Source organism: Erinaceus europaeus, chromosome 12, assembly GCF_950295315.1.
Source record: "Erinaceus europaeus chromosome 12, mEriEur2.1, whole genome shotgun sequence".
NCBI classification, from domain to species: Eukaryota; Metazoa; Chordata; class Mammalia; order Eulipotyphla; family Erinaceidae; genus Erinaceus; species Erinaceus europaeus.
Window position 1 is genome coordinate 84,631,541 of NC_080173.1, and position 25,108 is coordinate 84,656,648.

Consider the following 25,108-nt stretch of genomic DNA (forward strand, 5'->3'; position numbering starts at 1 on the left):
CAGGACTTGTACCTGTCTACAGTGGCATTTCCAGCCTTAGGCCAACCTCAATTGAGCTAAGCGAATTGGTTAATGGAATAGAGCCATCCAGACTGGAGAATGGGTCCAGGCCTGAGGGCAAGGCAGGGCCAGTTGAATCATCCTCATGTGTGGGTGGGGTTCCCCCTCTCTGAGTCACAACAGCTGCCTGCTGGGGCTGTCCCCATGACTACAGGTTAGTCTCTCCCAACACTCCCTTGTCCCTTACCCCAAGAATTAAAAATTAACCTATAGAAGAATTTAATCCTTCCTTAGTCCACAAAAACAACTTTATTTACTTAGTAAGTGAAAACCCAGTTCCTATACATCCCCAGCCCTCCTCAAAAGGATGGGGTTGGTTATGAAAGAAACCTGGGACAGAAATGTCCCTTTGTCCCTCTGAAAAGACTGGAGGGTGAGGGGCTGTGCAAATAGGTAATCAGCAGTCGGGTTGAAGCAAGGAGCATCAGACCTGAATGGCAGTAGAAGTGGAAGGAGAGGGTGGAGGATCTGTTGAAGGTCCAGGAAAAACTAGAGGGGCTGGGGCTAGTGAGCCAAAGGAAGTAGGCAGAGTGGGGCTAGAGGCCAGAAGTGGGGTCCTTTCAGAGGCAGGATACTCCCTTGGTTCCCCTTCCTCATCACCCTCTTGCCCCTGAGTTTCTTCCTCTTGCTCTTCATCCCCAGGACCCCTGTGAACAGGTTGCTTGCAGATGGGGCAGGTCTTCCGGGTCTGAGTAAGCCAGGGGTCCACACAGCGGCTGTGGTAGGCTGCAGAGAATGAGGTGAAGATCTGATGTGTGTTGGTGGGGCAGGTGGGCATGGGCACAGAAAGTAGGGTCTTACCATGAGCACAGGGGAGCACCCTCAGTTTGTCCCCATCTTCATATTCATCCAGGCAGATGGCACAGACATCATACTGGTCTCCTGGGGAGGGGACGGAAAGGAAGGTTTTTCTTTTTTTAAGCCAGCATGGGCTAGAACTTACAGTAACTCACTCTGGGAGCTTGCAAGTTACTTCCTCTGGTTACATAGCCAGTGGAAGATCTAAGACTATGGCAGAGCAAAACATGAAGAAGGGACAAAGAACAGGTAAGGGAAGTGGGTTGGTGGGGAGGGCTGAGAGAATGGGGAGTAGGAGGAGCGGAAATGGGGGGCAGTACTTGTATTATAGCCTTATATGGGCATTGGAGGCTTCAGCATCTCACCTGCTTCAACCTTCTCACTTTATCATCCCCACTCTATAAAGTAATCCACTTAATCAGCTTTGGTTTCACCCTCACTCTATCCTCTTCTTAAGACTTCTCTTAGATTGGGGTGGGTGGAGTGAGAACCAGGGCATCACTCCAGCACAAACGATGCCAGGGATCAAAATTAGGACCTGGTGCTTTAGAATCCAATATCCCACCCAGAACCCAAAATCCTAGGGTACCTGGTCTATTCTCATTTTATGAATGAAAAAAGTGAAAAGTGGCATGGGCCTGATCTCCATGCCATCTTTTTTTTTTTTAATTTGAAAAGACAGACTTAGAGGGGAGGGAGAGGAAGAGACACCTACAACCCTGCTTCTGCTCTGCAGGTGGGAAGCAGGGTCTAGGACCCAGGTCCTTGCATGTGTTTAATACATGCACTAAATTAGGTGCACCAGTGCTTGACCCACACCATATGTCTTCTTTCTTTCTCCCCCCAATTAACTCCTGGGCTCACACTCCTTAAGAACCAGTCAAGTGTGACTCCTATTGCCCTCACCCTTCTGATAGTCATGTGTAGGAATCTGTTTCAGTTGCTCTTTGGTCAGTCGGTTCCGCTGAAGTCGTTTGCGGTGCTGGATACAACGAACTATCTGGGGGTAATGGAAGTAGATGGATCAGGTTTAGGGAACACAACTGGACAGTCTGGACATCTCAGACCCACTTTTTAAAGATCTCAGTTCTTGCCATCATACTGCCTGAGATACTCACCATCACTGCACCCATGGCCAAAACCAACAGTCCTACAATCCCTGTGAAAGGGATGAGGTAATAGCCCAAGGGGAAGCTATTGTCTGGGACCAGAAGCACCTGAGCCCTGGGAAAAAGGAAAACCAGTATCATGGGGCAGAAAAGCAAAAGAGACAAAGTAAGTGACTCTGGATGGGGGGGGGGGGGATGGAGGTGCGACCCCAAAGTCAACAGGCTGAGTATGAAAGGCCCCAGGTTGATCCCCAGGTTGGAATGCTAAAATAAGCATACACCCTACCCCTTTTCATAGACGAACAGGGCTCGCAGGAACTCAGAGCTCCTCTCCCCAATAAACACAGATGGGATCCAGATCTGCTGCTGAATTTCCTCTGTAAAGATCAGAGACTTACATAAGGGATCCAACCTTCTACTCTCCAAATCCTTTGGTTAGTTGGCAGGCATCCGGTTCTGCCCCATCCCACCAAAAGGACTGGCTTCCTTTCTGTCTTCAGCGGTCCCACCCACTCTTGAGTGCTACTGGAAAACCCAGTTCTCTTAACCTTACCACTATTCCACACCATGTTCAGAAGTTCATTGGAATTCACATTGTGTACCACAGCTGCACCATACCCAGCTTTCTGAGCATTTAGGACCTAGGGCGACAAGGCAGGGGAGAAGGAGCTATCATGGGTCTTGTCTCCCTTCTTTCCTGAGCCTTTATTTTAACCCTCAGCTTCCCAGTTCCCACTCCACATTCAGCAACCTTGAGGTCAAAGTTGCAGTCGAATCTTCGAAGCAGTGCAATAAAGACTGACCCATTGACCGGGGCTGGGGGTGGTGGGGCAATGGGGCTGCAGGCATTGGCTGGGTGAGCCTCCACAAGGAACCCCTGAAGGAGAGAATCAAATAACAGTTGGATTTCACCTCCCTCGGTTCTATTTCCACAGGGCTTCCAAGCACCCACCCGGACCCATACATGCTGCATGTTCTCAGTCCTCGCTTCTCATTCCTGGTGTCTGGGCATCCTACCCAAGCCAGAAATCTACCTCTTAGTCTCCTGAAGATGCAATTACTGTAGTCTTCCCCCTTATCCATGGGGGGGGGGGGGGGGGAGAAAGGATACATTCCAAGACCCCAGTGGATGCCTGAAACCAGAATACCAAACCCTTTAATAAACTACATCCCCCCCCCCATCATATTACCCCCATGATAAGGTATTTAAGTTTAGGAGCTAAGCAAGAATGATATGGGATACCTGGAATAATACATTATAATAAGAAGTGACCACGGTCTCCGAAAATGTCACTGTACCTACTATTTTTTTGGAATGTGGTTGACCAAGGCTAACTGAAACCAGGAAAGTGAAACTATGAACATCCCTTTTCGACCTTCTCTTTGCACCCTTCTTTCTCCCTGTGCCAGATAGGCTGACCCCACATTTCAAGCTAATTCAAATCCTTGCGCCTGCCAGTTTCTTGAGTGTCTCTACTGAACAACTCCCCTCCCTTTAATTTTCCAATCACCTATGTAACAAAACAACCATACTGATTTGTCCTGATCTTTATTTACTGGGTAGAGACAGTCAGAAATTGAGAGGAAGGGGGAGACAAGAGAGATACCTTCAGCCCTGCTTCACCACTTGTGAAATTTTCCCCCCTGCAGGTGGGGGACTGGGGGTTTGAACCGGGTCCCTGCGTATTGTAATGTGTGTGCTTACCCAGGGGCGCCACCACCTGGCCCCACAAACAACTATACTGATACCTACAGCTCAACTTGAGTTTCTGCTATGTGGCACACTCTTTATAATCAAGTACCACAAAACAGCTCGTCTAGTTTAACCCTGACATTACCCTCGAGATAACTCCTATTGTAAGAGTTCCGGAGCCCCTACTGACACATCACTCTGCCCCCGCCTTTTATTTTCTCTCATAAAGCTCAGACTGAGGTCTAGTCCACACTTTTCTTTTTTTTTTGGTCTTCTCGCTCCACCTTCTGAATTGCACGCAGCGCCTGTGCACTTAGTCCCTAACCCGACTCTTGCAATTCAAGGCAGAGGCTCAAGCTCAGAACCAAGTCTGGGGGGCAGGGAAGAGGAAGGCATCACCTGAAGTCCCTCCTGGCTCAGAGCGGCCCCAAAGAGAGCGGGGAGATCTGCAAAGTCCATGCTGGCATTGTGGTCTGAGGTCTGCGAACACAACAGTCCCCGTCAACCTGCAGCCTTTCCCTCCAGCACCCTCCCCCACCTGCCCCGCCGACTCACCGCTCGAATGAGCCCCCGGATGGGCGCCGCTCCCCACAGCACAGCGGCCACAACCACCGGAAGCGGGAAAGCCGCGGGGTGCATGGCAGCGGGAGGGGCAGGCGCAGAGCAGAAGCCGAGTCCCGCGCCCTCGCCACCTCTCCTTCAGGATCCCAGGGGCGCAGCTACCCCCAGGCCTCACTTCCCAGCTACATGGGGGCGCGGGGAGGGGGCCTCCACTCGGGGAGCGAGAGCGCCAAGGCGTTCAGTGGAGCTGGGGGAGAAACAGTAAATGAACCCTGGGGGGAGGCAAGGATACAATCTCAGGTGACAGAAAAACTTCTAAAAGGGGGGGGGGGGACTCAAGGAGGCGGGACTTCCGGCTCGAGGGTGGTCTTCCTACCCCCTCGGAAAGGGCTTCCGGCAGATAGTCAGGCCGCTTCCAACATCAAGCACTCAAGATGAAGGGCTTCCTATCCTAAGAGGTCAGTGAAAAGAAAGGTGTTGGGAGTGCCTGTGGAGATTCAGGGTGCACCGAGACCCCAGAAGACGAACTAGTCGTTGCCCCTTTTAGCGTCCGAGAGCTGCACGGTTTACAAACCTCTTCGCTCTCCAGCAGCCGCCGTCGATGCCGCGATACCTTCAGTTCTCGCGAGAGCCCTCAACCCACCTCCCACCAGTCGAATTCTTGCTGCATCTATCGCGAGAGATCGCTATACGGGTTGGCCAGGCTCTCTCGTTCTCGCGAGACCTTCAAACCTCTTTATTTTCCCGCGACTCCAATTTGGTAAAAAGCGCTCCTAAACCCAGACCACCCTAACCGGCCACACCCCTTCCCGCACCCATCCTTCAAGGTCCTACTGGAGCTCCGCCTTACTCCCGGTTGCCTTTGCGCTGAACGTTTGCGCCTGCGCCAGTTTACAGCTGGTGCTGGACTTCAGAGCTGGGGGGGTGGGGAGGGGCGTGCGCGCTCCCTCGCGCCTGTTGCGCGCGCGGTGTCACCTTGGGCGCGAGCGGGGCCGCGCGCGCACGGGACCGGGAGCCGAGGGCCATTGAGTGGCGATGGCGGCGACAGCAAGTCCCGGAGCCAGCGGGACGGACGGGAAACCCCGTACCTCCCCTAAGTCCGTCAAGTTCCTGTTTGGGGGCCTGGCCGGGTAAGCTCAGGCCGCAGGAATGGGAAGGAAAGGAGGAAGGGACGGGCTCGTGGAGCCGGGCCCGCTTCGTCTGTGGGTCTGTTGCAGTGCCAAGATGGGGTCAGCGGGTACCCAGCGTGCCAAGCGATCTTTGATGGGCTGCTAGGATCTTTTCGACTCATTGCAGGGCCTCTGTTGCGCTGCACGTAGGGTCATTGCAAGGCCTGTGCTGGACTACCTGTGTTTCCTAACCCGTGGGCTCTGCTGGGTTGTATGGGTTTTCAGGTCTTTGCATGACTTCATGGAGTCCCGGGTCATAAATGCTTCTCTCCCCTCCCTGTGTCTACTGCATGCAATCAGTCCCAGAGCACTGCTTTGACCCTTATAGAGTTGCATGGAGTGCTGTGATTGCTTGGCCTCCTATTGGACTGCTGAACTTTTTAGACACATTGTTCTTGGTACACATAGAAACTGACAAACAAATGCACAGCCGTCTCCTGAACAGTCAACATCATGCCAGGCCCAGCCCTTTGTAACAGCTTACTGTCAGACTCGAGTGGTCACAGGTGAAGCACATCCCCATTGACTGCAAACCCCCCCCCCCCCACGTTTCCTCTCAGGATGGGAGCTACAGTCTTTGTCCAGCCTCTGGACCTGGTGAAGAACCGGATGCAACTGAGTGGGGAGGGGGCCAAGACCCGAGAATACAAAACCAGCTTCCATGCCCTCACCAGCATCCTGAAGACAGAAGGACTGAAGGGCATTTACACTGGGTATTAGGGATACAAGGAGGGGGAGAAGAGGGTGTGGGATAGCAGCTAACGTACTGATCCCTTGACCTGACGTGCTGATCCCTTCACTCCCAGGCTGTCAGCTGGCCTCCTGCGCCAGGCCACCTACACCACTACTCGCCTTGGCATCTATACTGTGCTGTTTGAGCGCCTGACTGGGGCTGACGGTACACCTCCTGGCTTTCTGCTAAAGGCTCTGATTGGCATGACAGCAGGTGCAACTGGTGCCTTTGTGGGAACACCAGCCGAGGTGGCTCTTATCCGCATGACTGCCGATGGCCGGTGAGTTCCAGGTCTGAGCCTGCACCCAGCCCCATTCAATGGAATCTAGAATGAAAGTGAATTTCTTACTCCAGCTCTAGAGCAGAAATTCACCTGTTCTGGCCTCCCTTTCATTGCTCCTGAGGGACAAGGTAATCTATCCTCAGCTTGGCCTCTCCTCCCTGCCTTCCCACCAGGCTTCCAGCAGACCAGCGCCGTGGCTACAAAAACGTGTTTAATGCTTTGATTCGAATTGCTCGGGAGGAGGGGGTCCCCACACTGTGGAGGGTGAGTGAAGGGGTGGAGGTCTGGGGGATATGGGGTCTGGCCTCTGGCACTTCTAACTTTTCTGTCCTCTCACCTCAGGGCTGTATTCCAACCATGGCACGGGCTGTTGTTGTCAATGCTGCCCAACTTGCCTCCTACTCTCAATCCAAACAGTTTTTGCTGGACTCAGGTGAGACTCAGAGTTGGTCCCTCAGCTCCTAGTCTGGTCTGTGCCAGCTCAGAACTGATTGTCACCCCTGTCCCCCCTTCCCCAGGCTACTTCTCTGACAATATTCTGTGCCACTTCTGTGCCAGCATGATCAGTGGCCTGGTCACTACTGCTGCTTCCATGCCAGTGGACATTGTCAAAACCCGGTGGGTATGCAGGCCTGGGTGCTGACAAGGAGGGGAGGGTCCTGTTGAAATCTCTCATGGTCCTGCTACTTCTTCAGGATCCAGAATATGCGAATGATTGACGGGAAGCCAGAATACAAGAATGGACTGGTGAGAAAGTGGGGCTGTGGGATTAGACTAGAGCCCTGAATGCCCTGGGAGGGTTGTGAGGGTAGCTGGTAAAAGGATAAGTCCTCTGAGGCCTGGTCCTAGCCCCAGTGCCCTGCCTGCCTGTCTAGGATGTGCTGGTGAAGGTCATCCGCTACGAGGGCTTCTTCAGTCTGTGGAAAGGCTTTACACCGTACTATGCCCGCCTCGGCCCCCACACTGTTCTCACCTTCATCTTCTTGGAGCAGATGAACAAGGCCTACAAGCGTCTCTTCCTCAGTGGCTGAAGCGGGTGAGAGTTTGGAGCCAACATGCTGGGGCTCCCACTCACCTGCAGCAGCTACAGTTAATGCCCCAAGAGGCCTGGACTTTGCTGCCCTGAGCCCCTCTATTTATTTTCCCTCCACAGTGTGGCTCCCTCCTCTATGGTAAAGGACTTTGGTCTGTCCTCCCCCTGCTCCACCTCGCCCTGCTTGTCCTGATCCTCAGCCTCTCTGTCCCTGGCTATGCCTTGGGGGGAGCTGGGAAATCCTCTGAAGATTTCTGGACTCCTCTTGGCTGTTAGTTACAGGGCACATAGGATGCAGAAGATCTCTCTTCGCAGTGAGGAAAACCAAGACAGAGCTGAGGGGACAGAAGAGAACAGAAGCTATCCAAAGGGTCTTCAGTGGGAGGATGTGGCCCTTCCTTCCTTCCTACACCTCACTGAGGACATAATAAATTGGATTGATGACACCACCCCCAATCTGGAGAGTTATGGGGGTCAGGAGAGGGAGGAGATGGACAAAGAAACGGATGCCCCTGGAAAACAGGGTCTAGTGTTTTTAAGAAAAATTATTAAAAAAGCACCCGCTGGTTTTATGAACTGTGTGCATCAATCTTGTTGCAGAAGCTGAAGGGTTGAGGAAAACCAAAACTCTAGGCTAATCGTGTTGCTTTCCCTGAACTTGCCCAAGAATGTGACAGATGTGTAAGTGAAGGTTGTTTCATGTAACCCCCAGGAAAAGCCTGTGAAGTCTGGTGACTGCTTTTACAGCCTACCTAAACGTGGATGCAAAGAGAATCTGATGGGGGTGGGGAGAGGGGTGGGGGTGAGTAGGGCAGGGCTTGGTGAGTGAGCCAAACCTCAAAGCTTGGAGGTTTAAGGAAAAAGAAGTTGCTGGCTAGAGTCTTGATCTGGGCCTCAGGCCGGGTAGAGTGAGTATATTATCCATTTATGTAGAAAGAGCTGGGAGTCAGGCGGTAGCGCAGCGGGTTAAGCACATGTGGTGCAAGGACCGGCATAAGGATCCTGGTTCAAGCCCCCAGCTCCCCACCTACAGGGGAGTCACTTCACAAGTGGTGAAGCAGGTCTGTAGGTGTCTTATCTTTCTCTCCCCTCTCTGTCTTCCCCATCTCTGTCGATTTCTCTGTCCTATCCAAGAACATCAATAACAATAATAATAACTACAACAATAAAAACAAGGGCAACAAAAGGGAATGAATAAATATAAAAAAAAAAAAAAACAAGGCTGGGAAACAAATGATTTTAAAAAAAAGAAGGAAAGAGCTATGTTACCTACAGGCCCTGCCCTGTAGAGCGTAGCGTCCTCTTGGGGCATTAGAACATAAAAAGTCAAGTAGAAGGAAGGCTGGACAGCAGAAGCCCCTGAGAGCTCTGTGCCAGACCAGGGGACAAGCAGGCAGCAGGTAGAAACGGTCCATCTGATGTCCTGACTGGGTTCTCCCACTTGAGCCCCGACCCCCTTTAAAGATGTTTAGGGTCAGGGTAATGGTGCACCCAGTAGAGTGCACATGCTCCCATGCACTAGGAACCTGGGTGAGTCCCCCAGTTCCTCCCTGCAGGGGAGAAACTTCATGAGTGGTGAAGCAGTGCTACAGGTGTCTCTTCCTTTGTCTCCTTCCACCTCAATTTCTTTTTTTTTTTAATATTTATTTGTTCTTTTTTGTTGCCCTTGTTTTATTGTTATAGTTATTATTGTCGTTGTTGTTGGATAGGACAGAGAGAAATGGAGAGAGGAGGGGAAGACAGAGGGGGAGAGAAAGACAGACACCTGCAGACCTGCTTCACCGCCTGTGAAGCAACTCCCCTGCAGGCAGGGAGCCGGGGGCTTGAACCGAGATCCTTAGGCCGGTTCTTGCACTTTGTGCCACCTGTGCTTAACCCGCTGCACAACAATAATGGTAACCTGGGTGGCAGAAATGAAATTAAAATCTTTATCGTTTCTTAATGAGAGATACATAGACCACAGTACTGCTCAGCTCTGACTTACGGGGGTGTGTGGGACTCCAGAGCCTCGGGCATGAAAATTCTTTTGCATAACCATATGCTATCTTCCTAGCCCAAGGCTGAATCTGGTTCCAATAGAACCCCCTCTTACAGATAGTGATAGATGATTCTTCCTAACTTGAGAAAACTCCCTCTCCTGCTTTTCTTCTTCGAGCATTTGCCCTTCTTCCGCAGCCAGTCAACAGCGTCAGGTTGAGCCTGATGGAAAGTTTCGAGACCTCCTTTGAATCTGGAGAGGTGGCAGTCGTTGACTATGTGGGTCATAGTCTGTCTGTAGTCGCAGGGGTAGTTCGGGTCTTCTCTGGCTCCCCAGCGATGGAACATAGCGGTGCACCCGCCATGGCCTGTTCGATAGCGATTGAGGAGGGCCCAGTCATAACGTGCTAGGTCAAAGCCGGGTTGACGCTTGCAGGGGTCTGTGATGAGGTGTTTGTTCTTTACCTCAGCTGACTGCCAACTCTGTTTCCAAGAGTCTGGAACAGAGAAGTTCAGTGTAGGCGTAGGGGACCAGATTGGGTGACGAGACGTCAAGCGTTAGACAGGGTGGGCGAAGATATCCGCGTATATTGGCAGGTCCGGTCGAGCGTAGACGTGGGAAATGAACTTAGATGATGCCGCATCCCGACGAATATCTGGCGGGGCGATGTTGCTAAGAACTGGCAGCCATGGAACCGGGGTGGAACGGATGGTTCCAGAAATTATCCTCACGGAGGAATATAATTTGGAATCGACCAAGTGGACATGGGGGCTACAGAACCATACTGGGGCACAGTATTCTGCAGTGGAATAGCATAATGCCAGAGATGATGATCATAGTGTGGAAGCGCTCGCGCCCCATGAGGAGCTGGCCAGTCTTGCAATGATGTTATTCCTCGCGCCCACCTTTGCTGCAGTTTTTATGAGATGTTCGTGAAGTGACAGAGTGCGATCGAGAGTAACGCCAAGATAGACTGGCTGGGCTTCATGCCGGATTCTCGTATCTCCTGCTTTGAACTCCCTCCATAGAGGATAATGCTTGAGATTGGTATTGAAGGGCTTCTGGGCACTGACCCCAGTAACAGCCTTTGTCTACATTCCCACCTTTGCAACAGCCCTGTGTCACCTCCTCTGGACCTTCTTACAGACAAATCCCTGCTTCTAATGTCTCAGAGAGGCCATTAGGGTCCAGACTCACATGTGTATGGAGGGGTTAAAAAGACAGGTAGAAGAAGCACAAGGACCGGCGTAAGGATCCCTGTTCAAGCTCCCGGCTCCCCACCTGTAGGGGAGTTGCTTCACAGGCAGTGAAGCAGGTCTGCAGGAGTCTATCTTTTTCTCCCCCTCTCTGTGTTCCCCTCCTCTCTCCATTTCTCTCTGTTCTATCCAACAACAATGACATCAGTAACAATAATAATAGCTACAGCAGTAAAAAACAAGGACAACAAAAAAGAATAAATATTAAAAAAAGAAGAAAGGCAGAGGGGGTAGGCGGTAGCACAGTGGGTTAAGTGCATCTGGTGCGAAGCGCAAGGACCATCGTAAGGATCCCAGTTTGAGCCCCTGGCTTCCCACCTGCAGAGGAGTCACTTCACAGGTGTGAATCAGGTCTGCAGGTGTCTGTCTCTCTCCCTCTCTGCCTTCCCCATCTCCATTTCTGTCCTATCCAACAACAATGACATCAATAACAACAATAATAACTATAACAAAAAAACAAGGGCAACAAAACGAAAAATAAATATTAAGAAAGGCAGAGTAGCTGGGAAAATTGTACAACTGATAGAGCATAGAACTTGTACTCCAGAGTCCTGAGTTCAGTTCTCAGCATCACTGTAAGCCAGAGCTGAGCAGTGCTCTGGTAACTTTAATTAGTAATAATGAAATATGTAAGAAAACAAAACACATCATCTTATATAAAAGAGGGTGGGGCAGACAGGGGAGATAACAATGGTTATGTAAAGAGACTCTTGCCAAAGCCCCTGGTTCAATTCCGTGCACAACTATAAACCGGAACTGAGCACTGCTTTGGTTTAAAAACAAAATAGACCAACAACGATGACAACAACAATAATAACTACAACAATAAAACAACAAGGGCAACAAAAGGGAATAAATAAATAAAATATTTTAAAAAATTAAAAAAAAAAACAAAATAGAGGCCAGGTGCAGATTGTGGCGCACCTGGCTAAATGCACATATTGCTATGTGCTTGACCTGGGTTTGAGCCTCTGCTCCCCACCTGTAGAGGGAACACGTCAGGTCTGGTCTGCAGGTGTCTGTCTTTCTTCCTCTCTATCTCCTCCCCTCTCAATTTCCCTCTGTTCTATCAAATAAAATAGAAAGGAGAAAAAAAAAAAAAAGGCCACTGGGGGAGTTGGGCGTCAGTGCATTGGGTTAAGCGCAGCTGGCACAAAGTGCAAGGACCAGTGTAAGGATCCCGGTTCGAGCCCCCCGCTCTCCACTTGCAGGGGAGTCACTTCATAGGTGGTGAAGCAGGCCTGCAAGTGTCTGTCTTTCTCTCCCCCTCTCAGTCTTCCCCTCCTCTCTCCATTTCTCTCTTTCCTATCTAACAATAATAACTACAACAATATAACAACAAGGGCAACAAAAAGGAATACATAAAAAAAATTTTTTTTTAATGGCCACAGGGAGCACTGGTTTTGTAGTGCAGGCACTGAGCCCCAGAGATAATGCTGGTGGCAATAAAATAAATAAATAAATAAATAAAATAAGGTTATAATAATAGAATCATCCTTCACTTCATTCTCTTTTTTTTATTTTTTAAAATATTCATTCTCTTTGGTTACCCTTGTTTTATTGTTGTAATTATTATTGTTTTGTTGTTGGATAGGACAGAGAGAAATGGAGAGAGGAGGGGAAGACAGAGAGGGGGAAAGAAAGACACCTGCAGACCTGCTTCACCGCCTGTGAAGTGACTCCCCTGCAGGTGGGGAGCTGGGAGCTCGAACCGGGATCCTTATACCAATCCTTGGGTTTTTCACCACCTGTACTTAACCCACTGCGCTACTGCCTGACTCCCTAAATTTTTTTTTACTTCACTTATTGGATAGAGACAGCCAGAAATAGAGAGGGAAGAGGGTTAATAGAGGAAAGAGACAGAGAGACACCTGCAGCACTGCTTCACCACTCGCAAACTTTCCCCTTGCAGGTGTTGATCGGGGATTCAAACCCAGGTCCTTGCTCATTGCAACATGTGCACCCAACCAGTTGTGCCCCACCCAGCCCCATTTACTTTCGTTCCCTCTGGGCCCCAAACCAAGGCAGGAGAGAAAGCTCCCCTCATGTAGTGTGGGGAATGACAAAATTTCCTGTCCCATAGAAGAGACATGGTTTCCATCTGCCTGTGTACTAGTCTGATAGCAAGAAACCCGACTTGAATAAAACGCATGATGAATGCATACCAGCTGGCCCATGGCCTGTTCCAGTTCAGGTTAACTGCATTCCTAAGGCTGCCGTGTCACTGAGTGCCCAACTTTGCTCCCAGGATTGCAGACTGTGTGCAGTAGGCCTCAGTGATGTCACTCAGCCCCAGGGAAACATTTCTTTATTTCTTTAAAAAAATTTTTTTAATTATCTTTATTTACTTATTGGATAGAGACAGCCAGAAATTTAGAGAAGGAGGGGAGAGAGACAGAGAGACACCTGCAGATATGCTTCACCACTCACAAAACTTTCCCTCTGGGACTGGGTGGTGGCGCACCTGGTTGAGCACACATGTTACAGTGCACAAGGACCTGGGTTCGAGCCCCTGGTCCCCACCTGCAGAAGGAAAGCTTTGCAAGTGGGGAAGCAGGGCTTCAGGTGTCTGTCTCTCTTTCTCCCTCTCTATCTCCCCTGCCCTCTTGATTTCTGCTGTCTCTATCCAATAAATAAAGATAATAAGAAAGAAAGAAAATTAAAAAAAAAACACTTTCCCTCTGAGGGTGGGAACCAGGGGCTCGAACCTGGGTCCTTGTCCACTAACATGTGCAATTAACCGGGGTCACCACCACCGTGTGTGACATTTCTTGAGCTGCAGTTGTGCTTGGGGGTGGCCTAGTGGGTATGATCACCCCTGGAGGAAAAAATGAGGCACCGCAGGCTGGAGAAATGCAGACCAACATTGAAACTCTATTGGGTGAGTAGAGCAAAAAATAATTGACAGTTGGGACACTGAGAATGCTGATGACAGGTGGCCCAGCCACTCCTAAAGAAACTGAATTTTGTTTTCATAAATTACTTTTATTATACAAATAATATCTGGTGCTAGAAAACTAGGATATGCTAAGCAAAGGCAAAGAAAAGAAAACCAGTCACCACCCAGAGATGATCAGGGCTCATTCAGTTATTTTTTTTTTTAAATAATGTTTATTTTACTTAGTACATATAAGAGAGAACATTTCACATGAGACAGAATGAAGGAGAGAGAGAAACTAGAGCACCATTCTGATGCATGGGGTGCCAGGGATCAAACGGAATCTCAGACATGAAAATCCAGATACTCTACCAATTGAATTATTTCCCTAACCACTCATTTCATATTATTTCTTTTGAGAGACCAAAGCACAACACCATTACATATGGGTCTTGTGCAAGTCCTGTGCTCTACCCACTGAGCTGTCTCCCTGGCCATAGGACTTATATCTTGGTAAATCTCTTTCTTTAACACATACACATAGAAGCCATATTCTTTTTTACTGAGTGTTTGCTGTCTATCTTTTTCCCCCTAAAAGTGAAGGTAATCATCTCACGGTCTGCAAAACTGCTTCCTCTTACCTTCCACCCCCATCCCTCTCCCCATGCTCATCACCCCCAGCAGCAAAGGGGACTTTGTTCTGTGACCCTACCAGTTTGTCTGAGACCATGTGCATGTGATGTGAAGAGGATTCCAATAAAGGAAAAGTAAGACCTCCTTTATTTATTTATTATCTATTGGATAGAGACAGAAATCAAGAGGGAGGAGGGTGATAGAGAAGGAGAGAGACACCTGCAGCCCTGCTTCACCACTCATAAAGCTTTCCCTTTGCAGGTGGGGACTGGGGGCTCGAACCTGGGTCCTTGCGCATTGTAATACATGCGCTCAACCAGGTGCACCACCACCGGGTCCCAGTAAGACCTCCTTTGACCCCAGGCTTCTCTCCCAAACATCCCCATCTAGATTCCAATGGGAAAACCCATCAGAATCTCTCTTAAGGTCCCTGAACCACCCACCCTTAGAGGCTGTGACCAGAGTACCTAATGCCCACTGTACCCAGTAGGTCCTGACCACGAGCTAAACTCAGAGCTGAGGGCCTCCGTCCTGCCACCAGAGGCCCCACACGGCCACTAGGTCGTACCCACAAGAAGAGGCTAGAGCGGAAAGTGGGGAGAGATCCTCGAAGGAATAGCAGCCAGGCATGGGGGATGGTTACTTCTCTCCCTCTCTGAAGCTCAAGATGTGTGGTATATGTGATGGTGGCCAGAGCAACAGACTGGCCAAAGTCCAGGGCCTGTGGTTTCACATGCCAGACCCAGGTCAGTAGCAAAATGAGGACCACAGAGGCAAACAGGAGCCAGAGGAGACCCAAGATGTAGAAGCCCAGTGGAAGGAGGCAGCAAAGGTCATGAGTGATAAAAGGGTAATTTCTGGACCTATCTGAATTCCATTGACGAATTCTAGGAAATATTGAAGCAGGGAGTGAGGTGGGTTCTGTGGTGGTTAAAAATAAGGTAGTTTGAGTTGTGGTGGGCTCTGGGGTGGTTTGGGTTTCAGGTGTTGAGGTTGTGGGCTGTGTGGTGGTCTGGGTTGTGGTGGGCTGTGTGGTGGTCTGGGTTGTGGTGGGCTGTGTGGTGGTCTGGGTTGTGGTGGGCTGTGTGGTGGTCTGGGTTGTGGTGGGTTGTGTGGTGGTCTGGGTTGTGGTGGGTTGTGTGGTGGTCTGGGTTGTGGTGGGTTGTGTGGTGGTCTGGGTTGTGGTGGGCTGTGTGGTGGTCTGGGTTGTGGTGGGCTGTGTGGTGGTGGGCTGTGTGGTGGTCTGGGTTGTGGTGGGCTGTGTGGTGGTCTGGGTTGTGGTGGGCTGTGTGGTGGTCTGGACTGTAGTAGGTTCAGGGGTGGTCTGAGTTATGGCGGTTTCTTCAGTAGGTGGGAATGTGATGTGTTTCGTAATGAATTTTTGGGCTGGAGGCAAGGAGGGCTTTTGGCTGTCTAAAGTTGTAGATGCTGAGTAGATTAGGCCCTGCTGTGTTGTATGGGCTTTGGTGTTGGAGAAACTGACCACAGTCCTTGTGGCAGGCACCTTATCAGCCTCTTCGTCATATTCGTCATAGTCAGTGATCTCATCCCTATATTCGGTGGTATTGTTACAGTCCTTCCCGGGGAAGTCGAATACAGGCACTCTGGGCAGATTGATACATACCACACTTTTCACATTGCGGGTCATGGCCTTGACATCCACACCCTCCTTCCACACATACACCTTGTCGGAATTGACCCTCAGCCAGTGGCGGAAATAGAGGATTTCACAGTCGCAGTACCAGGAGTTGCCATGGAAAATAGTATAGGGCAGGAGAAGAGTCCCAAAGAAGCCCTTTGGTATCACTCGCAGCCAGTTTCCTTGGAGGTAGAGCGTGTCAAGATTATCCAGCCCATCCAGGAGCCCAGGAGGCAATTCTTCCAAGTGGTTGTCAGCCAGACTAAGCTTCTTCAGCTGGGGTGTGAGCGCCAGGAGCCCCGGGGGCAGAGATTTCAGACCATTTTTTCTAAGGTAGAGCTGTTGGAGGTGGCTCAGACCCTCCAGCGTGTTGGGTGACAACGAGGTCAGCATGTTGTAGGAGACATCCAGAGTAATGAGGGCCGGCAGTGACGGCCCCAGCAGAGGCAGACTTTTCAACTCATTATGGGACAGATGCAGGGTCTCCAGCAGTGGCAGAGCCCCATCCACAATCAGGGTTTTTAGCTGATTGTTATTCAGGTATAATTCAGTGAGGCGGGTCAGATGCACCAGGGAACCTGTGGAGAAGGTGCCCAAGTGGTTGTGACCCAGACGGAGAATGGTTGAATCAGTGAGCCGATCTGTAGGCAGGGCCTTCAGCCCTAGGTTCTCACAGTTCACATGTAACTTGTTGATCACTTTGGAGAACTCACAGTTGGGCTGAGCATTTGAAGTGCTTAGCAGCAGGAGCAGTAAGAGGAGGAGAGGCATAGGGACCTGTGGGCGACAGGATTTAAATAAGCACCCACAACCTCCAGGATCCATTCCAGAAACTCATCTCCCACACTTCTCATTCCCTCCACTCCCCTCTCCCACCCTGGTCCCCCAAAGCCTAAAACTGCTAGCTGCTAAAATGTTTTTTTTCTTTCTTTTTTTATTATCTTTATTTATTTATTGGATAGAGACAGCCAGAAATCAAGAGAGAAGAGGGAAATAGAAAGGGAGAGAGGATGAGGCCAGGTGGTGGTGTACCTGGTCGACCACACTTGTTATACTGTGTAAGGACCTAGGTTCAAGACCCCAGTCCCCACCTGCAGGGGGGAAGCATTACAAGTGGTGAAGCAGTGCTGTAGGTGTCTCTTTCTCTCTCCCCATTTCCCTTTGCACTCTCAGTTTATGACTGTCTCTATCCAATAAATAAAGCTAATAAAAAAAAATAGGGAGGGGGTCAGGCAGTAGCGCAGCGGGTTAAGCGCACATGGCACAAAGTGCAAGGACCAGCATAAGGATTCTGGTTCAAGCCCCTGGCTCCCCACCTGCAAGGGGGTCGCTTCACAAGCAATGAAGCAGGTCTCCAGATATCTATCTTTCTCTCCCCATCTCTGTCTTCCCCTCCCTTCTCTCTCAATTTCTCTCTGTCCTATCCAACAACAATTACATCAATAACAGCAATAATAATAACCACAACAATGATGAAACAACCAGAGCAACATAGGGGGGAAAAATAGCCTCTAGCAGCAGTAGATTTGTGGTGCAGGGACTGAGCCCCAGCAATAACCCTGGAGACAAAAAATAAATAAATAAAATTTTTTTAGTGGTCCGGGAGGTGGCGCAGTGGCTAAGGCACTAGGCTTTCAAGCATGAGGTCTTGAGGTCAATCCCTAGCAGCACATGTACCAGAGTGCTATCTGGTTCTTTCTCTCTCTCTCTCTTATCTTTCTAATTAATAAATAAATAAAGTCTTTAAAAATAATATGTATATATATATTTTTTTAAAAGGGAAAGTTGCAAAGAGATGTCTACAGCACTGCTTCACCACTTGCAAAGCTTTCCCCTTGCAAGTGGGGACCAGGGGCTTGAACCTGAGTTCTTGTTCATTGTAAGTTGTACACTCAACCGGGTGCGCCGCTACCTGGTTCCTCTACTAAAATGTTTGACTCTTGTCTCCTGTCCTCCCCCAGCCCCGGCCCCGGCCCCAGCTTACAGGCAGCAGAAGGACCTCCGAAGACACAGAGCTTCTTTTAGGGTATGACTGTGTCCTCGCCTCCAGCTCCAGGCAGGACCTGGTCCAGGACCGGAAGGGGGAGCGGGGAGGCCATGCCAGTCTGATAGGGATGCCTGTGGCCTTTCTACAGTCTCCCTCCAGGACATCAGCCCTTATCACCTCCTTCCACAACTTTCCCCCCAGCCCTCCTTTTGGCTCTCCTGTTTCCCGCTTTCCTTCCACACTGGGGAGATTGGGCATGAACCCCAGCCGCCACCCTCACGCGGCTTTTATAAATTTCTCGGCTGTCACTCTCACTTCCCCTTCACAACTATTTTCATAGGGTTGCCAAATTTATTTATTTATTTATTAATATTTGTTTATTTCCTTTTTGTTGCCCTTATTGTTTCTGTTGTTGTTGTAGTTATTATTGCTGTTGTTGATGTCGTCATTGTTGGATAGAACAGAGAAATGGAGAGAGGAGGGGAAGACAGAGAGGGGGAGAGAAAGAGAGACACCTGCAGACCTGCTTCACCGCCTGTGAAGTGACTCCCCTGCAGGTGGGGAGCCAGGGGCTCGAACCAGAATCCTAACTCTGGCCCTTGGGCTTTGTGCCATGTGCGCTTATCTGGGTTGCCAAATTTAACCTTGGCATGCCTCCCCTGCCTCTGCTGTCTCATCTCACACTCTCTGTGGCCTCTGTTCTTCCACATGGCCAGTGTCCCCGCCCCCACTGGATACATCTCCATTATCATTTCATTTGGCCTCTACAGCCTACATACCCATAGTTACTCCCACCTTGGCATTTTCCCTTTGGCCTCTCAGACACATAAGACTAACTTTCCTGGTTTCATCTTTTCCTTTCCTCATTTATTATTATTATTATTATTATTTATTGGATAGAGGCAGTCAGAAATTGGGAAGGAAGGGAGTGACAGAGAGAGACAGAGAGACACCTGCAATACTACTTCACCACTAGCAAAGCTTTCTCCCTGTAGGTGGGGACAGAGGGCTCGAACCTGGGTCCTTGCACATTGTAACATGTGCACTTAACCTGTTGCACCACCACTCAGCCCCGTCCTTTCCTTTCCTTTCCTTTCCTTTCCTTTCTTCCTCTATCTCTCTCTTCCTTTCTTTCCCTTTCTTTCTTCCTTTCTTTCTCTTTTTTCTACCAGAGCACTGCTCAGCTCTGGCTTATGGTGGTGCAGGGAATTGATCCTGGGAATTTGGACCCTCAGGCACAAGAGTCTCTTTGCATAACCATTATGCTATCTCCCCTTGCCCATTTTCTTCATATTTTCATTTATTTATTTATTTATTTATTTATTTATTTATTTATTTATTTTCCCTTTTGTTGCACTTGTTTTTTATTGTTGTTGTAGTTACTATTGTTTTTTTTTTAATTTTATTTATTTATTTTCCCTTTTGTTGCCCTTTTTTTTATTGTCGTCGTTGTTAGATAGGACAGCGAGAAATGGAGAGAGGAGGGGAAGACACAGAGGGGGAGAGAAAGACACTTACAGACTTGCTTCACCATCTGTGAAGCGACTCCCCTTCAGGTGGGGAGCTGGGGGCTTGAACCAGGATCCTTATGCCCCTTGTGCTTTGCGCCACATGCGCTTAACCGGCCCAACTCCCAGTTTATTACTGTTTTTGTTGATGTCGTTGCTGTTGGATAGAACAGAAAGAAATGGAGAGAGGAAGGGAAGACAGATAGGAGGAGAGAAAGATACCTGCAGACCTGCTTTACCGCCTGTGTAGCGACTCTCCTGCAGATGGCGAGCCGGGGGCTTGAACAGGGATCCTTTCGCTGGTCCTTTTGCACTTTATGCCACCTGTGCTTAACCTGCTGCACTCCCTCCTTATTTTCTTAGAGAAAGAGAGAGAAAGCACTTGAGGGGGAGAGGGGGAGGAGGAGGGAGAGGGAGAGGAAGGTCACAGCACTGAACCTTTCTTCAGTGCATTGGGGATTCAGTCCAATTTGAACCTGGGTCACACACATGACATGGCAAAGCAGAATACTGTCCAAGTGAACTATTTCACTGGGTCTTTTCAGTGTTTTGTTTTTTCAGTTTATTTTATTACATTTAGCAGCTGCTCCTTTTATTTATTTATTGGGTAGAGACAGACAAATTGAGAGGGAATGGGATGATAGGGAGAAAGACAGATACATGCAACTCTGTTTCCCCACTTGCAAAGCTTTCCTCCTGCAGGTGGGAACCAGGGGCTCAAACCTGGGTTCTTACATATTGTAACGTGCTCAGCTAGGTGTGCCACCACCCAGTCCCTCTCTACCTCTTTCTTTCTTTCTTTTATTTATTTATTTATTTATTTATTTAATTTTTTTTTTTTATTTAAGAAAGGATTAATTAACAAAACCATAGGGTAGGAGGGGTACAACTCCACACAATTCCCACCGCCCAATCTCCATATCCCACCCCCTCCCCCGATAGCTTTCCCATTCTCTATCCCTCTGGGAGCATGGACCCAGGGTCATTGAGGGTTGCAGAAGGTAGAAGGTCTGGCTTCTGTAATTGCTTCCCCGCTGAACATGGGCGTTGACTGGTCGGTCCACACTCCCAGTCTGCCTCTCTCTTTCCCTAGTAGGATGGGTCTCTGGGGAAGCTGAGCTCCAGGACACATTGGTGGTGTCTTCAATCCAGGGAAGTCTGGCTGGCATCCTGATGACACCTGGAACCTGGTGATGCAAACTCTAGTATACTTCTGCTTTCTTACTTTGGTGCCATACTCCAAACTCAGTCAATTTCTGCTTCTCTACCTCTTTCTATCTCCTGTTTCCTACTTGATTTCCCTCTGTCTCTATTCAACAAACAAATAAATAAAATATTCATAAAAAAGAAGGGGCTGGGTGGTAGCATACCAGGTTAAGTGCACATAGTGCGAAGTGCAAGGACCAGAGGAAGGATCCCAGTTTGAGTCCCTGGCTCCCCACCTACGGGAGATGGGGGGGGAGGTCACTTCACAGGCAGTGAAGCAGGTCTGCAGGAGTTTATCCTTCTCTCCCCCTCTCTGTCTTCCCCTCCTCTCTCAATCTCTCTGTCCTATCCAACAACAACAGCAATAACAATAGCGACAAGGGCAAAAAAATAGAAAAATGGCCTCCAGGAGCAGTGGATTTGTAGTGCAGGCACCAAGCCCCAGAGGTAACCATGGAGGCAAAAAAAAAAAAAAAGAAAGAAAAGAAAGAAAGAAAGAAGAAATAGAGAATCATAGCATCACTCTGGCATATACAGTACTAGAAATTGACCTCAGAGTTCCATGCTTTTGAGTGTACACACACACACACACACACACACACACACACACACACACACACACACCTTCTCTCTGTGGCTGCTCTCTCTCCTCACTCCAGATTTCCTTCTGTATAACTTGCTTATCTGAGAAGTTCCAGCTCATAGTCTCCTCTGAAAAACCTTTTTGAACTTCCTCAAGCCAAGTAACGTGCCTGTTTCACAAAGCCAGTCAGTCACATATCTGTTGGTCCAGTGCCTTTTTTTTTTCCATTTTTAAAAAATATTTATTTATTTATTTCCCTTTTGTTGCTCTTGTTGTTTTTATTGTTGTTGTAGTTATTACTGTTGATGTCGTCATTGTTGGATAGGACAGAGAGAAATGGAGAGAGGAGGGGAAGACAGAGAGGGGGAGAGAAAGAGAGACACCTGCAGACCTGCTTCACTGCCTGTGAAGCGACTCCCCTGCAGGTGAGGAGCCGGGGGCTTGAATCAGGATCCTTATGCTGGTCCTTGTGCTTTGCGCCATATGTGCTTAACCCACTGCGCTACCGCCAGACTCCCAGTCCAGTGCCTTTTCTACGAACAGAAATGTCCCAACTATGACTGCTGTGTCCTGTGAGAACACCACATGAGAGTGCTCTCATTTACTCACCACAGGTGACTGGGTAAGGGGTAGACACCAGAGCCAGATGTAGGTAACCTGTAAACTAGTTATTTGTGTAATTTTCTGGCTGTAAAACGACTGGAAAGTGAAAATGAGGAGTCGGGTGGTGTGCACCTAGTTGAGCACACATGTTATAAAGCCCAAGGACCCAGGTTCAATCCCCTAGTCCCCACCTGCAGGGAGAAAGCTTTGTGAGTGGTGAAGCAGTGTTGCAGGTATCACTGTCTCTCTCCTCTACCACCTTCCTTCCCTGTTGATTTCTGGCTGTCTCTATCCAATAAATAAATAAAGATAATACCAAAAAATAAATAAAATAAAAACATAAAACTGAAAATGAAGCAAGATGCAGCAGGAAACAAGGTGGAAAGTTGCAGAGAGAGAAAGGCTGTGGTGTAGAGTGAGACCCAGAGGCAGGTGATTTTTGCTCACTGGCAGTTTTTAGTTGTAAAACAACCACAGAAAAATTCCTGGTTACTTTAGGCTGGAAAGGAATTATTATTATTATTTTTTACAATAGTTTGTACATGTATAACATTTCCTAGTTTTCCACATAACAATACAACACCCACTGAGTCCTCTGCCATCATGTTCCAGGACCTGAACAGGTCATAGAACAGGAAAAGAATTAATTTTTTAAAATGTATTGGCTTTAGCATGGTGAGAGCAATGTAATTAATAATGCTATGGCATCGGCCTGGAAGATGGTGCAATAGTTAGTGTCTGGAATCTCCAGCATATGGTCCTACATTCCATCCCTGACATCACATAGTTATCTGTTATCTTCTCTCTCTCCCCCCTCTTCCTCTCTTGGTAATAAATAAACCTCAGGAGTCGGGTGGTAGCGCAGCGGGTTAAGTGCACGTGGCATTATGGGCAAGGACTGGCAGAAGTATCCCGGTTCGAGCCCCCATTTTCCCACCTGAAGGTCTTCCCTTCTCTTTCCATTTCTCTCTGTCCTATCCAACAACGATGACATCAGTAACAAAAACAATAATAATTATAACAGTAAAACAAGGGCAACAAAAGGGAATAAATAAATAAACATTTAAAATTAATTAATTAATTAATTAATTAACCTTTTAAAATGGTTATGCAAACAGACTGGGGAGATAGCATAATGATTATGCAAAAAGACTCAGGGCCAGGTGGTGGCGTACCTGTTTAAGCGCATATGTTACAAAAAGACATATGTCTGTGACATCAAAGGTCCCAGGCTAAATTTCCAGCACCACCATAAACAGGTCAGAGCTGAGAAGTGCTCTGGTAAAAATAAATAAATAAATATTAAAATAATACTATAGGTGGGGAGAATACAGGTCCATGAAGGATGATAGAGGATCTAGTGGGGGTTGTATTGTTATATGGGAAACTGGGGAATGTTATGCATGTACAAACTATTGTATTTACTATTGAATGTAAAACATTAATTCCCCAATAAAGAAATTAAAAAAAACACAAAAAATAAATAAAATAAAATAATACTGTAGTGTCCTGGGAAGTGGCTCAGTGAACACTGGGCCTTCAAGTATGAGGTCCTGAGTTTGATCCCCGATATCACATATGCCAGTGATGTTCTGGTTCTCTCTCTCATAAATGAATATATATATATATATATATATATATATATATATATATATATATATATATATATATATTGACTCCAGTCCAGGGTTATCACTGGGGCTTGGGGCCTGCACCATGAATCCACTGCTTCTGGTGGTTATTTTTTTTCCATTTCTGTTGTTGTTGGATAAGACAGAGAGAAATTGAGAGAGGAGGGAAGACAGAGAGGAGCAAGAAACATAGACACCTACAGACCTGCTTCACCACTTGTGAGGAGGTGGGGCTTGAACCAGGATTCTTGCATGGGTCCTTGTACTTTGTTCTATGTGCACTTAACCTGGTGCACCATTGCTTGGCCCCAATAATTAATTAATTAATTAATTTAAAGTATTTTTTAAAAAGTTAATCTTTATTGATTTTGAATAGAGACAGAGAGAAATTGTGAGGGGAGGGGGAATAGTGCGGAAGAGAGACAGAGAAAAACCTGCAGACCTACTTCACCACTCGTGAAGCTTTCCCCCTGCAGGTGGGGACCAGGGACTTGAACCTGGATCCTTGAGCACTGTAATGTGTGCACTTAACCAGGTATGCCACTGCCTGGCCCCTGCAATAAATATTTTAAATACTATATTGATGACTATAATTAATACTGTACAGCACACTTGAGAGTTTCTGGGAGTGTGATTCAGAAGATCCCACAGTCAATCCCAGGCATCACATGCCCCAGAATGATATTCTAGTGCTCTTTCTCTTTTTTTTATTTGATAAATATGTATATTTCCCAGAGCACTACTCAGCTCTGGCTTATGGTTGTGCTGAGGACTGAACCTGGGACTTTTGGTGCCTCAGGCATGAAAGGCTTTTTGCACAATCATTATGCTATCTCCCCAGTCCCATAAATACATCTTAAAGAGAGAAAGGAAGAAAGTTACTTGAGAGTAAACCTTCAAACTTCTCATCACAGGACATGGAAAATAGCACAATGGCTTGCACAACAGACTGTCCTGCCTGAGGCACCAGATGTAAGGTTCGGTCCCTGACATCACTACAAACCAGAGCTGAGCAGTATTCTAGTGGGGGAGAAAAAAAAAATCTTATCACAAGAAAGAAAATCTACAACTGTGTGTGATAACTAATGTTACCAGACTTCTTATAGTGATCATTTCACCATATACATAAATATTGAATCATTATGTTGTATGCCGTATATGTGCATGTGTGAGGCCCCCTGCTATGTTAAAAAAAAAAAAAGACATGAAAAAAATACATTGGATACTTTACAGATTTCTCAGTAAGGGTTAGTGAGCCAGACCTGGAGCTTTTTCAGGAGGAACAGTGCCCAGAACCAGGCAGCAGAACCAGTCTGGTGAGCAAAGCTCAGGTTCTTGCTGCAAGACTAGGTAGATTACCGAAGCTTGCACCATTCCAGCTATGAGCCATATGCCTCCTTGCCGCAGAGAGAACCCGGTCCCATCCCTGCTCCTTTGTGACACCACCCCCTGATCCGGGTGTGCCTTCAGATGGTCACGAGCCCGCCACCCAGCTGCAGAGGAGTTTGGAAATGTGGGCATCTGACACTTTACAGTTTCTGTAACAGGAGGCAGGCTCTGCTCCTCTGCAGAAAAGACTTCACAGACAGAAACAAATCATGTGCTTTGGTACCCTCTGAAATGAGCATGTGTTTTACTCTTTCCAGGTGTCAACATGTGAATCATGTGAATGCATTTTCCAGTTTTGAGTGCTTGAGGGTAACCCTACCTGGTCATTTTAAAATTATTTATTTATTTTTTAAATATTTAAAAATTTTATTTATTAAT

At 48.0% G+C, this 25,108-nt stretch overlaps 3 protein-coding genes across 10 annotated transcripts; 1 reads left to right on the forward strand and 2 right to left on the reverse strand.

Annotated features, from left to right (window-relative positions):
• Positions 1-290: 290 nt before the first annotated feature.
• Positions 291-4,950, reverse strand: RNF167 (ring finger protein 167). Of its 6 annotated transcripts, none has more exons than XM_060204253.1 (11): positions 4,796-4,950; positions 4,598-4,672; positions 4,216-4,468; positions 4,060-4,140; positions 2,719-2,844; positions 2,521-2,608; positions 2,254-2,344; positions 1,977-2,082; positions 1,765-1,858; positions 862-942; positions 291-786 (listed from the first exon to the last, which is right to left on the reverse strand). In XM_060204253.1, the coding sequence occupies exons 3-11, from the start codon at positions 4,297-4,299 to the stop codon at positions 485-487; spliced, it is 1,053 nt and encodes a 350-aa protein (XP_060060236.1). In that variant the 5' UTR covers positions 4,300-4,468; positions 4,598-4,672; positions 4,796-4,950; the 3' UTR covers positions 291-484. The 6 variants fall into 6 exon arrangements, with proteins under 6 accessions (XP_060060236.1, XP_060060233.1, XP_016043429.1 ...); XM_060204250.1 differs by having other exon boundaries at positions 4,216-4,493; XM_016187943.2 differs by having other exon boundaries at positions 4,216-4,672.
• A 149-nt stretch (positions 4,951-5,099) lies between these two features.
• Positions 5,100-8,015, forward strand: SLC25A11 (solute carrier family 25 member 11). Of its 3 annotated transcripts, none has more exons than XM_016187956.2 (9): positions 5,100-5,351; positions 5,951-6,103; positions 6,197-6,403; positions 6,580-6,670; positions 6,749-6,839; positions 6,925-7,024; positions 7,102-7,153; positions 7,282-7,442; positions 7,560-8,015. In XM_016187956.2, exons 1-8 carry the CDS (start codon positions 5,257-5,259, stop codon positions 7,435-7,437), a joined length of 945 nt encoding a protein of 314 aa, XP_016043442.1. In that variant the 5' UTR covers positions 5,100-5,256; the 3' UTR covers positions 7,438-7,442; positions 7,560-8,015. The 3 variants fall into 3 exon arrangements, with proteins under 3 accessions (XP_016043442.1, XP_016043445.1, XP_060060238.1); XM_016187959.2 differs by having other exon boundaries at positions 7,716-8,015; XM_060204255.1 differs by having other exon boundaries at positions 7,722-8,015.
• Positions 8,016-14,629: 6,614 nt separating this feature from the next.
• On the reverse strand, positions 14,630-16,594 carry GP1BA (glycoprotein Ib platelet subunit alpha). The gene has a single exon (XM_060204215.1). The coding sequence runs from the start codon at positions 16,592-16,594 to the stop codon at positions 14,630-14,632; it is 1,965 nt and encodes a 654-aa protein (XP_060060198.1).
• Positions 16,595-25,108: the final 8,514 nt, after the last annotated feature.